Source organism: Plecotus auritus (genome assembly GCF_963455305.1).
Source record: "Plecotus auritus genome assembly, chromosome: 3".
In the NCBI taxonomy this organism is placed as follows: Eukaryota; Metazoa; Chordata; class Mammalia; order Chiroptera; family Vespertilionidae; genus Plecotus; species Plecotus auritus.
The window spans coordinates 208,747,710-208,762,463 of record NC_137772.1 but is presented as its reverse complement, the minus strand read 5'-3'; the positions used below and the strand labels follow the sequence as shown (position 1 = coordinate 208,762,463).

Sequence of the window (14,754 nt, the reverse complement as noted above, 5' to 3'; positions counted from 1 at the left end):
TTTTTATGCATGGGAAGAAGAAAAAAAAAAAAAATCTACCTTACCAGATATCAAGTACACAAATTTTAGAGCTCCTGAACATTAATTAATCATAGGTCTACACAAATCACAAATATAACTGCTAATGAGATAAGAAATGCCACACTTACTTCTTACTTGAAGTGTCATAGAGAATGATTCTCTTATCCAAGCCTATGGTTACAAACAACAATTCATTGACAGGAGAAAAGCAGATGCCTGAAGCTGGAGCTTTATGAGTACTGTCAAAGTTATGGTGAGGACTCTGACTATTCACATCCCAGAGAGTTACTACTCCGTTATCCGAAACACTGCCCAGCAGCGATTTCTTAAATAAGGAGTACTTCAAGTGCCGAACAGGCTATAAAAATAAGAATAAATTTTATGTAATTGTAAGCATTCATAAGAACATTTTATATAAACTATATAAATAACAGCCAACCACAGACACAGCACTCACACAGGATTTAGGACTTTTCTGGTTTTGAGAGTAACAGGTTTCAATCAATACCATAAAATCATTTAGTGGGCTATATAAGATGATCCCAAGACATACCAATATTCTAGTAATTGAATATTTGTTTTAATATTACTAACTTGGAGTACAGCTAACTCAATCTCTTTTTTCCATTGAAAAAAATACAATACATTGATTCATTAGGGTTAGAATATCCCTAAATCAGTGGTTCTCAACCTTTCTAATGCCACGACCCTTTAATACAGTTCCTCATTTTGTGGTGACCCCCAACCATAAAATTATTTTTGTTGCTACTTCATAACTATAATTTTGCTACTGTTATGAATCGTAATATAAATATCTGTGTTTTCCGATGGTCTTAGGCTCTACAGTAGCAAAATTACAGTTATGAAGTAGCAACGAAAATAATTTTATGGTTGGGGGTCACCACAACATGAGGAACTGTATTAAAGGGTCGCGGCATTAGAAAGGTTGAGAACCACTGAGGGGAGGGAAGCCCGGGTCCCGGGTCCCAGGTGCCTGCCAGCGGCCAGAGGGAGGGAAGTCGGTGCCGGCAGCCAGGGGAAGGAAGGCCTACTCTTGCACAAGTTTCGTGCATTGGGCATCTAGTTCCTTTATAAAGAGTTTCCTTACAACCCTCCTCAGTGTGGCTAAGTGGTTGGAGCATCCATCAGTCCATGCACCTAGGATTCTTAGGTTCGATTCCCTGTCAAGGGCACATACCTGGGTTGCAGGTTCGATGCCCAGCCCCAGTTGGGGCACGTGTGGGAGGCAACCAATGAATGTGTCTCTCTCATATCCAATGTTTCTCTCTCTCTATTTCTCTCTCTCCCCCTCCCCCCTCTCTTCTTCCCTCCCTTCCACTCTCTCTAAAAAAAAAAAAAAAAAAAAAAAATGGAAAAAATATCCTCAGGTGAGGATTAACAACAAAACGTTTCCCTACATACGCCTGTATTAACCTGAAATACATGAATAAGTTTTGATACATTAACTATGATATACTTAACGAAACCAAAAAAACAGAACTCCATTTACCATTTATCCTGTGCCTAAACACACTCAATTATCACATGCCCGTCAGAATACTTATGTACCTGTCCTGTAGCTAACATAATTTGAGCTATGCGATACTTCTATAACTGTAATGTCTATAGAAAGATTAATATTCATGTTTTGGGCTTAACCTGTTAACAGTATTTATATTTTGTTATATATAGTTATAATCTAGGAGCATGTTCTATTCAATGGCCTAATTGAACTCAATAAAGTAAGTATACTCAATCTAGTATGAATTAGCTTATTTTCAATCAAGCTTATTTTAAATACTTAATTTTAAAAACTTAAAACTAATTGGTTTATGTAAGAGTTCAAAATCTATCTTATCAACTTTATTTTGAATAAAGCCATACTTACCTGGCTACTACCATGACCAAAAGGCGTAGTAGATATATTAGTGGTTACACTGTGCAAAATAATTTCACCACTGAGAGATCCAGAAGCAATGTAGCAATCATTCCAATTATATGTTACACAAGTTACTTCATCTTTATGATCCTGAAAGAAAAAAATGAAAGTAAATACAGAGCCATCAAACCTTCAAAAAGCTTATTTTCACGTTTTTGTAAATTTCGTGTTTTATAAATATTATCCATTTGTCAATCTAATATTTGCTTTAACGTTTTCTTCAAATTTTAAAAATTACTCTCAAATACGCAGAAAACTATCTGATCAACACCAAGTCTTCCCAGGAAACAGAGATCTATTTTTCATAACCATAACAAAGCTCAGGCACTCTGAAACGAGAGACAGAACGGAAAGGTAATTTTCTAAATGGCAATATGTCTCCCTTAAAGAATTCACTTCCACTGACAAGTAACATTTATTGGGAGTTGACTATCAGGAGAGTCCCTGCCCTTGAAAGTATTACTGTTCAATTGAGAAGACAGGACATTTAAATGAACATGAAAATGGCAGAACAAAGCTAAGTGAGTGGTGGTAGAGGCAAAGTGTCAAGACAAGAGAGAAGAGGCATCACTGTGAACTGAGTTGACAGAGGAAGCTTTATGCAAGACCTAAAGTGGGAGTTCAACCTTAAAGAAAGAAGAGCTCAACTAGGGGAAGCAGACCAGACACTGCAAAAGGGAAAGGAGTAAGACACAAAAGCCCCAAGCCGGAAGGGCAAGGTATGTTTGAGAGATGACAGCAGCTGTTTCCCTTTGTCCAGTACCCACTAACGCTGGAGCTTGATATATTATTATTGTTATTTATTTATTTTAATCCTCACCAGGAGACATTTTCATTGATATATATACATATATATATATTTTGAGAGAGAGGGGGGAAAGGAGAGAGAAACATCAATCGGTTGCCTCTAGTATGCCCCCCAAAGGCGCCAGGATCGAACCACAACCTAGGTCTTGTGCCATAACCACAAACCGAACCCGTGACCTTTAGGTGTACACGACACTCGTACCAACTGAGGCACACCACCCAGAGCTATATACTATTATTGATCCATAGAACAATCTTGGAGAAAATGTCAGTTTTCCCATTTTACAGGTGAGTTGACTAAATGGCACAGAAAGGTTAAGAAACCTGTGCAAGCTCACATAACTGCTAATGAAAAAGTTGGGATTCAATTCCAGGTCAAACCCCAGAGCCTATTTGTCTCCCTCTATATTAGGCTGTTTCCCAAACCCAAAGGGGAATCCACTTGGAGACAACAAAACGGAGTTCACAAAGACTGTTTTCCAACATCAAGTCAGAGAAATCTAGCAGGAACACAGAAAAGGGATCAGGATTAAGAGTCTAGTTTCTAACAGTTGGGTGTCATACCTTACTAATATAAACAAACTAACCTTTGTATCTAATAATTAGAGTAATGTAATTCTAAGAATAGTAACTATAATATTCCACTATTACATTACACTTTTTATATTGTAATAACTATTACATGACAACCTTTTCAAATGGTACTTTCAAGCATGTTTGGAGATGTCTCTATATTGTATTCCTTTTCTAAATCAAAGAAACAATATCTGATGAGAAGAAAGAGGACATTTAGGGCATTGCTCCCATCTAGGAAATTAAGAATATGAGGTCCAAGACAATTTCTATGACTTTGTAAAGAGATAGAATCTTGATGTTCCCTAACAAATCTCACTTCAATTCTGAAGCATCTTACTTTTATCATAAAAGCTCAACATTAAAAGAAAAGTTTAGTAACTAAACACATTGTGAGATACCCATTTCAGTAACATTAGAAAACAACACCACCAAGTTCCTTACCTTAAGAGATCGATGAACTCTTTTTGATTTTAAATCCCAAATATTAACAGTGTTATTCAGGCCTCCGCTTACCAAATACATAGATGTGGAATTTAAACTGACACATGTCTGCTTTTGCTATTAAAGAAAAAAAAAAGTTATCTTAACTTAAAGAGCCCAGAGATGACGTTTAAGTCTTATTCAATACTTAGCAAGCACTTAATACTTGTTGAATTAAATGTTATAAACATGCTAATACTTATACTAAAGATTCATTCACCTCTAATGTCCCCCATGGATCCAATAGCTTGTAAGGAGTTAAAAAAAGACTTCAAGAAATCAACCAGATTCATGTTCTCTGCCATACACACAGGTGACAGAGGAAGCTTAGAAAATACCAGCAAGTCTTGGTCTCCCATCAGGGCTTACCTACCCTTAATATCTCCCCTACTGAAACCTGCTCTTGCATTTCCACAGGATACCCTGAATTACAATCAAACACAGCTCAGAAAACGCTAATGGTAGAGAAGACTTCCAAGGATTTCTAAGTCCCTCATTTTACAGATGAGGAAAGTTTTCCATCAAGAACAAGATATTTGCCCAAAGTCTCGTGGCAAATCTCCCCTTAAGAAACCCAATTCTTAAACATCGAGTCATCAGAACTAGACTCTACATTCTTCCCCATGTATGTAAAGACACCATCCACCCATTTTTCAAGATAAAATTCCAGAATTAGCCTTGATTCCTCGTTCTGCCTGCCCCAAGTCTACCGTAAATTCTCCAAACTCCAACACTACAATCAATCCCACCTGGCCCTCCCAGTATCTAGCACTACTTCTAGCACTCTACTCCAAACCCTGTGGAACCACAGCAGCAGCCTCTTAACTGGCTGTCCTGCTTCTACTCCTACGCATTCTCTTCTCCGTAAGTAGGGTGACCTTTAAAAAATGTAAAGCTGATCATGTCTCTCCCATTTGAAAATGTTCAATGGCTTCTAATCAACCCTAGAATAAATTCCAGACTCATTAACCTGGCTTTCAAAGCCCTATCTATTCATCTGGCCCCTTCCATTCATCTCTCATTTTTCTCTTCACCCACTAATTCTCCAGCCACAATGATGTTCTTGCATTCCTTAAAAATAATTCTATATTTTCCTCAAGGCTTCTACAACAGCTATTCTTGCCCCGAACTTTGGCTTAACAGCTTTTTCTGGTCAACAGACAGCACCTTAAATGCCATCTCTTCAGGGTACTCCCTTGGCCACCTAAGGTAACTTGCTATCTCAATATCTTAACTATTTTAGTTCTCGACACAACAACTTATCACTATCTGGGTATTCTGTTTCCTAGTTTACTGTCTTCCACCAGAAAGTCAGTTTCTTTAAGAGCAAAGACCATATCCATGCTCAATATATATTTATAACATAAATGGCTAAAAATACAGAGGCTACCAAGTTTTTCTCACAATAATTATCTGAGCGTCATCTACCTGGTGGTGCCCATCCGTCAGAACACAATGTTGCATGTATTTTCCTATTTAACCTTCAGGTACACTATGCAGTTACATTAATGTTCTTACCTCCAGCTGGATGCTATGGGGGAAAAATAGAGAAATGATTCCAAAGGGGACATATCTGTGACTTATTTAAAATCTAAAGGCAAGCCATGCAGGTTTAGGCAAGTCATCTCACCTTTGTGAGCCTGTTTCTTCATCTGAGAAATGAGAGGTGAGGACTAGAACTACTGTTCCTACCTTGAGAGTCTAAGCATCTCAAAAACATCCTCTACTCAAGACAGCACCAGATTCTGAAAAAGGTGCAGGTGGCTCCTACACTCAAGCTTCTTACTGCTCTCAAATTTTGACCAAGAGTCAAAATTACCAACACATATAAACAGGAGCACATTAGGTCAATGTGTCAGTATAGTAGGTATAATTCTCTTCTAGGCACCATACATACATACATAGGAACTAAATTTGGTCTGAACAAACTATTAAGATTTAGAATGTGGTTATCACTGCAAATCAGGACAGTTTACTATGAGCTATAAAAATGACCTTTAAAGAAAATAGATAAGAATGATATCCATCAAAGATAAATATATTAGGATTCTAATTGTCAAAAACAACTCAAATTATTCTTAAGGGCTCAGAACAAAAGCTGTTTATAGCTGACTTACCCTGATAGAAGATTCTTTTTTGTTAATATATTATTAATGTAGCTAATGAACTTAAATAATTAACAGAAATCATGGTTATTACAGGAATGCTACATCCCAAAACACAAGCAATGAGTGCATTTTTTAAAATCTAAAAATAACAGCTGGTCAAATTTCTAGGTTATATAGTAGCCTATCACATCCATTATGATATTGTTAATAACAATCTGCCTACTTTTAAGAAGTAAAATACAAAATCAAAGAAAATAAATATAAACTTAAAGTTCTACTCAAAAATTAATGTTTAAATAAGAATCATATTTTCTTATGTAGGAAAGGTCTAATATCTCAAATAGCACATGAGTAAAAGAACTTGGATGCTACAAAACAAAGGTTTTCAACACACTAATATGTTTTAATAAATTACTGATAAAGGCTAAAGAACCAATGTTTGCAAAATACTTTTATAAGTAAATTAAAGCAGATTCAAATTATAACTATAATGACCAATTCGGCCACATGCATCCTGATGTGATTTCTTAACTATGGGAAAGAGAATTAACTACAACTGATATGGAATATTCACAAAATTTGTAGAATTGTGTCAATTTGTGAATATCATCTATTTTCATACTTTAATAACAAAAACAAAAAGATACCCAACTGGTTCTAAGACATGATGTAAAAGTAGCATAATACATATTGTAACAGAGGAAATCAAAATTATTTTGATGCTATTTAATTAAATGTATGTCAACCGTCTTTGACAGGATTTAATGATTCAAAGATGATGCTTAAGATGTTTTGCCTGCTCTGAAAGGATATATACTTCGACTTTTATCAACCAAGGATGTTCTCTGCTTCAGTTTTACGTAACTGAGTTTGAATAGGCAGAAGGTCTCAAACTCCATTTCTGCCATTAACGTTCTCTCTGCCACAGCCTCCAACATATATGGGCTGGAAATGAACTTTGGGCCAATCCCACTGGATATCTTTAGGAAAGGACTGATAGAAATCAAAAGTCCTGTATAAATTAGATCAGCTATCCAGCTATTCTTTCTAAATGGGCTCCCTTACCTAGTCCAGTGTAAAATTAGGACTATTCATAATGTTTTAGGGTCTGCTAGGAAAATCTGAAACTTAAAAAAAAAACAAGCTACCAATATCTGTACCTTTTTATTTAGATCATATCTTATTTAAAAAAGAAATAGCTTGGAAATAGCTTCCAATGGATTGGAAATGAGGTAGCCAGCAATATCTTGAATCAGAAAGATTACTTTATAAAACAAAAGAATAAGCAAACAATATGCAATGAACGCTTCATTTAAATGCTCTGTGACCAAAGCTCGTTTTGACAAAGCCATCTTTTCCAGGCGAGCTTGGGGCGGCTCAGGCAGGCCCTTCCGTATAGTGGACAGAAGCAAAAGCAGACAGCTATGTCAGATAGGGGGCCTTAGCTGACTTAGTCCTCAGCCCAATGTCAGTGAAGGCAGGGCTTTATGGTCATATCAAACTAGTGACTTAAGTGGGACTTGGTCCTTAAAAAGGCACCACCACCAGGGAACCTCCCACAGAGGAAAAATGGAGAAAACACGCGCTGGTTGACAAAACCTGAATCCTTGATGGCTCCCGTAAGATTCAGTATTATTTACTTAAAGATGTTTCAGGACCCATCTCACCAGGAAGTATTATGATATTATTTTGAGCTTAGATTAAGAAAAATTCTTTTAAACACCTTTATATTTAGTTGCAAGCACCACAATAAATAAGCAGTTGCCACCCAAGTAGAACTAAGATTTTCTTTTAGTTTGTTTTTTCACTTACCCCTTCACCAAGCTCTAAAAGTGGAACAGGTTTACATTTGCAACTTGAAACAACAATTTTGTCACCACTGGAAGATGCTGTCACTAGAAAGTTATCTAAATGAAGAGTTATGGAGCATAAAACAATCCAGGAGCATCTTTAGCACTAGACTATTAATACAAGAATTGTAATGATAAAAGCAAGCACACTAACCTAAGAAGAAAAGCAAATGAACATCGCTTATATATTAGCTTTCAAAAATGGCTCAGTTTACTAATTACTAAATCTCTTTACTACCACCACAGGGAAGAACTATCCTTTCTGGCTTTGCTATCACTTGAAAGCTATTTAACCCATGTGAACACTACTCCATTTTCAAAGAGTAGGCCAGAAGGTCTAATTTTATACTTCAAGAATGAAAGCATAATAAAAGCACCATCAGCATCATAAATCTGCCTTTTCATCTATAAACACTGTTCAAGACAGTTTTTAACACAGTGCTTGGTTAAATAAAAATAAAAAAATACACTAAAAAAATAAAAGCTGGTATTTTCTCACTAGAATTTTTGTGGTAGAGTTTCAATCTTAAATATATATTAAGAATAAATATTACAGTAAATATAGCAAATATAAATAAATGTGGTTAAATAGCAACTACTTATGTTATGGAAGCGTTCTATTTTAAATTAAATTTTAAATTATTTAAAATTTAATATAATTACATTTTTAAATGTTTTACTTCAAATAAATTTAAAATTATATTTACCTTATTTTATGTGGAACAATCAGTAAATACAAAGCAATGTATTTTAAAACCAAAATAATTAAATACAATATAACCGAGAATAAGAGTTTCATTTTGAAAGCCATAACAAATTAAAATACCAGAAGTTTAAATTAATGCTTTTAAACAAGCAAAGTTCTAAATGCATTACTTTTGGATGATTTACGTAACACTCCTATATTTTGTGAACAGACCGTGGGTTGTGATTTTATGATACATGATTTAAACAAAATCATTTCCACCTAGATATTACAGCATTGAGGAAAATATATCATTTCTCTTTATTTGGCTTCTTCCTTGTCTACTGCTACTTTTCTCCTTACAGTTTAGAAATGAAAAAAACAGAAAGATAATGAGAAGGTAAAATAGTAACCTCTTGTATTTCTCATGTAGTTTTAGAAGTCATGAGAAAGTGAGGAACATTATCTCGAGGACCAAATGCATAGAAAACTAATCTCCCTGGCACGTCACCATGATGAACTCCGCCTTTGGAACCCATGCAAAGTGGCCCCCAAGTTTCTGAGTGTGGGAAGTCCTCTTTCATCAAGAACTAACCTCCATGGGAGGGATCAAAGCCTCATTAGGAGTAAGGTTATATGAAGGCTCTCAGTGCACATCTACTGCACAGGAAAACCACACGGAAATAAGACCAGTTTCCAAGTCATACGGTACCTCCTCATAGTCACATTAGTTTTATTCACAGACCATTAAATGGTTTATTGGTAAATGCCAACTGTTACTAAAACTCCCTGGAATACAATAAATCAAAAATAATACATCTTACTAAGTAATGCTATTTTTCTCTAATGCAGTAAGTAACAGAGAAAAATTAACCTCTAAACATAATAAAAATCCAGTAGTAGAGAAGCAACCTCACGTATTTGACCCTCTCTCTAAAACAGTTCCCCCCACTACACATCTGGAGAGTACTTCAAACATGTAGTCACTGCACCATGAGTTTGATTAATAGAGCACTGAAGTAATTAACTTTGCTACCATAATACAAATTCAAGGAATGATGAAGTAAATTTAATTCAATAAGAAAATTCATCATTTTTGTTACATATTTGCATTAACAATTAGATGGAGCATGAAAACTTCTAATGGTTTTGTTTATGAATCAATCACATTTTCATCAAGAAGCAGAATACTAATACTTTGGTATTGATAAAATCAGACACGTAAAAACCTAATTTGTTGTTTAAGAAACTGTATGTTTGACAAAAGAATGACAATTTTAAGCATAACAATGCATACAAAAGGTGATGAGTACTTTGTTGACAACGGCGGTTCTCAACTAAGGGCTACTGGCATCTGGTGGGTAGCGGCCAGAAAGGCTTCTAGACATCCTCTAATCATGCACAGGACAGGCCCCAGAACAAAGAGTCACCTGGCCCAAAATGTCAATAATGCGAGGGGCTGAGAAATCCTGATTTCCAAGCTTCACTGCCTCATTTATTTTATCCACATATAGGAGTTGATTAAGATAAGGAGGGTGTGAATCAGAAACATAGGAAGCTTAGAAAAAATCAGTAACTTCTCTGAGTATTTAGGAAATGAGACTATTTTCATCATAGATAGAAAGGGAGAAAAATACAAAAATACATCAGTAAGATGGGGATGTAGGTCAATTTCAATTTTTATCTCCTCACCCAACCTTTGTTTCTGTCTTTGAGTTCTATCATTAATTTCCAGACAAGAGCCACAAATATTCAAACATGGATTCAAAAACTCATTCCAAAACCTTTCAGAATTTTTCCCATCATTTTCCCATCACCTTATTCTATTTGATTCAGTAACAAACTCTAGATAACAAAATGAATTCTATGGTCTGTATATAATAAATAATATTTATGTGTGTGTGTATATATATATATATTAATAGCAGTGTTTTTCAAAGTAATGGGCTAAAACTAATTTTTTTAAAAATGAAACCAAGAGAAATCGGTGTGTATTCATGATATACTGTTTAGTAAACTGTTTCTTTTTACTTTTCATAGCTATGCATTATGGGTCACATGCAAAAAAAGTTCCATTGGTTTTTAAACCTAACAAAGAGTGTGTTTTTTTGTTTGTTTGTTTGTTTTTAAAGGATACTATTGCTGCTCCAACATAATGAGCCGATTCCATGTGGTGATGTGTGTGGGTTGAATTTATCCACCAATGTCGTGGATGAAGCATCCCATATTTTAATATCATCTCCGGATGAAGCAAATCTGAGATTTTCCTGCATGACTGCACCTACAAATAGTTTAAAACAATATATTTTAAAAAAACAATTAAAGTTAGGCAAAAAAAAGTTAATGAAGCATCTAATCCAAGTGGCATCACTGTCCACTTCTGTCCCCAAGAGTGTGCTCACTGCAAAGTAGCTGGAGTGATCTTTGACCCTTCCCCCGGCTCTCCACAGCAATTATAATGAAATCCAACCTTGGCTGGCTAAGGTGCAAATCTCTTCCCTGGAGCCCCCCAGACTCTCTACTCGCCTTTTTTCTTGCCAGCCTGTCTTTCATTTGCTCCTCCTTTGCTCTTTCCCCAGAATTCCTATGGTCATCTCCTTCCTATCATTCCAGTCTCAGGCCAAATGTCTCCTCCTCAGAAAAGCTTGCTCTGATAAGCATGACTAAAGCAACCCCATACCAGTTGCTCCATATCCCATTATCCTGTTTCATTTTTTCATGGCACTTGCTCCTCTTTACAATTCTAATTTTACTCATAATTTCTGCCTGCCCCTACCCTCCCCGCAACTTGAACAAAACAGATTCCCAGGACAGGTATTCTCTCTTGTTTACTACATCTTGAAACATTCCTGGCACACAGGAGGTACTCACAAATAAGTGTTGGATTGGTAACTCCTAATCTTTCTAAAAATGTATCATAAACTGTAGCACTCCTGCAGGCCCGAATCCAGACACTCTCGTTTTTCCAAATAATCCCAAAATGAGCAAATACAGCCAAGATGTCACTCGTCCCTATACCAATTACTGGTCTACAACGCCCTCACTCATATTATTTATTCACAGTTATACAGTTCCAACACAATGCTGATAAAGTGACTTCACAAATTAAAGCAATCTACAGGCAGGAAGCCAAAAAGCTACTCTAGACAGACACTTTAAAGAGCAGCAAACAATAACGTATGATAAGTTAAAAAAAAAAAAAAAAAGTGCTCAAAAGTACATGAGAGGAAGGGGAAGGGAAGAGAAGGGGACCTAGATATATATGCCCCATGCCTTCCTGGCGTGGACAGTGCAAGAGTACCGCACAGCATTAGTGATGTCACAGACAGGTTCCCAAGTCATCAACAAAACAGTGCGCTTATGTCCAGTGTATTTCAAAGGGCAACTTAGAGGAATAATAACTTATAGGTCCCTTTAATTCTCAAAACACACAAAAAAGTTAATGTGTTTACAAAAAAGCTAAAACTTGTGATAACTAGGAAAGCCACTTATGTGATTCATTATGCTTCATTTACCAGATACATGCAGTGCTACTAAAAGCCAGTCATCTGTTGCAACATAGGCATAGTGTTTGCATTTGGTGCCTTAACATGTAATAAGGGGCCCTTTCGGTTCCCCACTCGAGGAACAATGAAGAGCAAGAAAGGCGATCTCTAAACCCAGTAAACACAACTATAATCTTACACCATCTCCGGTGAGTGGCGTGGTGTAATGGAAAGATCACTTAAGCAGGGCCTCAGAAAAAGTGGGTTCCAAACGATGTGCCCCAGAGTTTGGGTGACAGTGACTTTGGCCAAACCACTTGATGTCTGTTTCCTTCTCTGAAAGTGGAGCAGGGAAGGGGACCATCTGCCCATCTATCTTGGTCTGAGAACTGAGCACCCTGAAGGGAGAGGCATGAATTACATCAGCCTCTCAAAGTGGGTCCCCTAGAAAGAGCAGTCAGGACACAGGGCGGTAACAGACGGCCTGCCAGCCCCCAATGTGGGGATAACAGCAACATGAAACATCACTTAGTTTTAAACCAATGAAAGTTCTCTCCAACTTGCACTCATCAAAAATGCGTTTTACTTGCAAGAACTTGTTTACAAGGGGGTTCCCTTGTAAAATGCATTGGAGCGCCTACTAAACAAGTCAGAGCTGAGAGATTTGCAAAAAGGAGGACGGACTGTGGAGCAGCTGCAAACTTTCCGGAGGCAGCACAGCCCCCAGGGCCGCCACCCACACACCCCAGCTGGCCCGGGCCACCTCTGAGGCCGGCTGGGGGTAGTCGCAGGCCCGGGTGCGCGACCCCGGCCCGCGGCTGCCGGGAACTTCCGCGCCAAACCCGTGCCGCGGCCCTGCCCCGCAACCGTCCGGAGCGCGGGACGGCCCGGCGCGGGGAACCCGGGGCCTCCGCACCGCCCCCGAGGTGGCCGGAGGGCGGGCGGGGTTCGGAACATGCAAGGACACAGTGAGCGAGGCCCGCTGACCCAGGCCCTCCGGAACCTCACCTCTCCGCCGGGGCACACCGGGCGCCGCGGCAAGGCCCGCTCTGCGCTGGGCTTCCGGCTCCCGCCCTGACTGTTAAACTTCAGCGGCCGGAAGTCCCACCCCTGAGTGGCGTCACCTGGCAAAGCGCTGCCCCAGGCGGTGGCTCGGGATCTCCGGGTTGGGCCTCCCCGTGGGGGTTGTTATCCCAGAGCCTGGGTGCGAACTGCCGGCCTGGGCGCCTCCCTCCACACCCAGCTGCTGCGCGCGGGCCACAGGCGGCAACCCCTTTGTCATTCATTTGTTCGCTGGCTGCTGGTGTGCCCGGCAGTGTGCTAGACTCTGGGGCACCGTGATGGTTAGCCCGGGCACAGGAAACGCCCGTGGTCCCTGGCGCCTTGTAGCCTACAGTCTCAGGCCGAGGTTGCAACGTCAGTAGGCGGACGTTAAATCAATACTTACATGCTTAAATGAAAAGTGAGCCGAAACCGGTTTGGCTCAGTGGCTAGAGCGTGGGCCTGAGGACTGAAAGGTCCCGGGTTCGATTCCGGTCAAGGGCATGTACCTTGGTTGTGGGCACATCCCCAGTGGGAGGTGTGCAGGAGGCAGCTGATCGATGTTTCTCTCTCATCGATGTTTCTAGCTCTCTATCTCTCTCCCTTCCTCTCTGTGAAATATCAATAAAATATATTTAAAAATAAAAATAAAAAAATTAAATGAAAAGTTAAATTTTGACAATAGCTTCAAAGGAAAGGTACATTAAGTAAGTACGAAAGCTCATAATAGGAAAAATAAACATGGATGTAGGTGTCAGGTAGGTTTTCCTGAAGAGGAAAGGATGGAGAGCAGGTAATACCACATACAAACCAGAAACATGCTCAGAAAGGCTAAGAAATAACCCAAAATGTAAACATCTGAGTTATCTGACTTGAAACCCCTGATCTTTCTTCCACAGCATGATGCCAAGTCAGAAGCATCAAACATCATCTGGTTGGTAATTCTCTTAAAGGGGATGCTTCTCAGGGTGGAAAAGGAGCTGAACGGAGTTTTAAAGTGCCCCTTCTATCAGGGCCTCACAAGCTCTACTAACAACTTTTGCTTAGAATATTTATAGTAAATATAGGGCATTTATTCTGCAAAATGTTATTATTCTGTCATTGAAGTACTTATGGTCTGGACTGTGTTTCTGAGCTAGGTACATAAGCCCCAGTTATTTGTACTCATATTGCAATTTAACTGAAAAACTAATAAAGTGCAATTTTTTCAGAGCAGAAATAGAAGTCCTAGCCAAGTTGTAAGGATTGATGAGGAACCTCAAAAGGAGAAAGATTAAAAATCAGTAATTTATGCTCTCTGTAAAGGAACCTAGAAAAAGAGAAGCAAATTGAACACAAAATAAAGATTAGCATGGAGAACAATGAAATTGAAAAAAAACAAACAGTATTCTTTGAAATGATTAATAAAATTGATAAACCTCTAGCTAGACCTATCAAGAAGAAATAGAAAACACAAATTATCAACCTGAGGATGGAAAGAGTCCATCAGCACAGAACCAAATATATTTAAAAGATAATAAGGGAAGAGTATGAACAACTTTATGTCATTAAATTTGGAATTCAACAAAATGAACAGATATCTTGGAAGACATCTATTAAAATGACACAAGAAAAAAATAGATGAGTAGTGCTGTATGTACTACATAATTTCAATTAATAATTAAGAACACCCTCCCACAAAGCAAACCCCAGAATCAGATGGCTTCACTGCTGAATTCTATCAAACACATGAGGAAGAAAGAATAGCAATTCAACATGAAAT

The 14,754-nt window shown here is 38.2% G+C and overlaps 1 protein-coding gene across 3 annotated transcripts in view; it reads right to left on the bottom strand.

Moving 5' to 3' along the window:
* Nucleotides 1-13,021, bottom strand: part of NEDD1 (NEDD1 gamma-tubulin ring complex targeting factor) — a 28,717-nt gene extending 15,696 nt beyond the window's left edge. For 2 of the 3 annotated variants that reach the window (XR_013960226.1, XM_080662073.1), the window contains exons 1-6: nt 12,960-13,021; nt 10,604-10,747; nt 7,744-7,838; nt 3,785-3,901; nt 1,910-2,050; nt 150-379 (exon numbers count right to left, since the gene is read on the bottom strand). Coding sequence is in view for 2 of the 3 variants with exons in the window: in XM_080662073.1 (XP_080518199.1) it covers nt 150-379; nt 1,910-2,050; nt 3,785-3,901; nt 7,744-7,838; nt 10,604-10,739 (719 nt within the window). In the remaining variant the exon portion in view is untranslated. The remainder of the gene's footprint in view (nt 1-149; nt 380-1,909; nt 2,051-3,784; nt 3,902-7,743; nt 7,839-10,603; nt 10,748-12,959) is intronic. The other variant, XM_080662074.1, reaches the window with a different exon arrangement.
* Nucleotides 13,022-14,754: the final 1,733 nt, after the last annotated feature.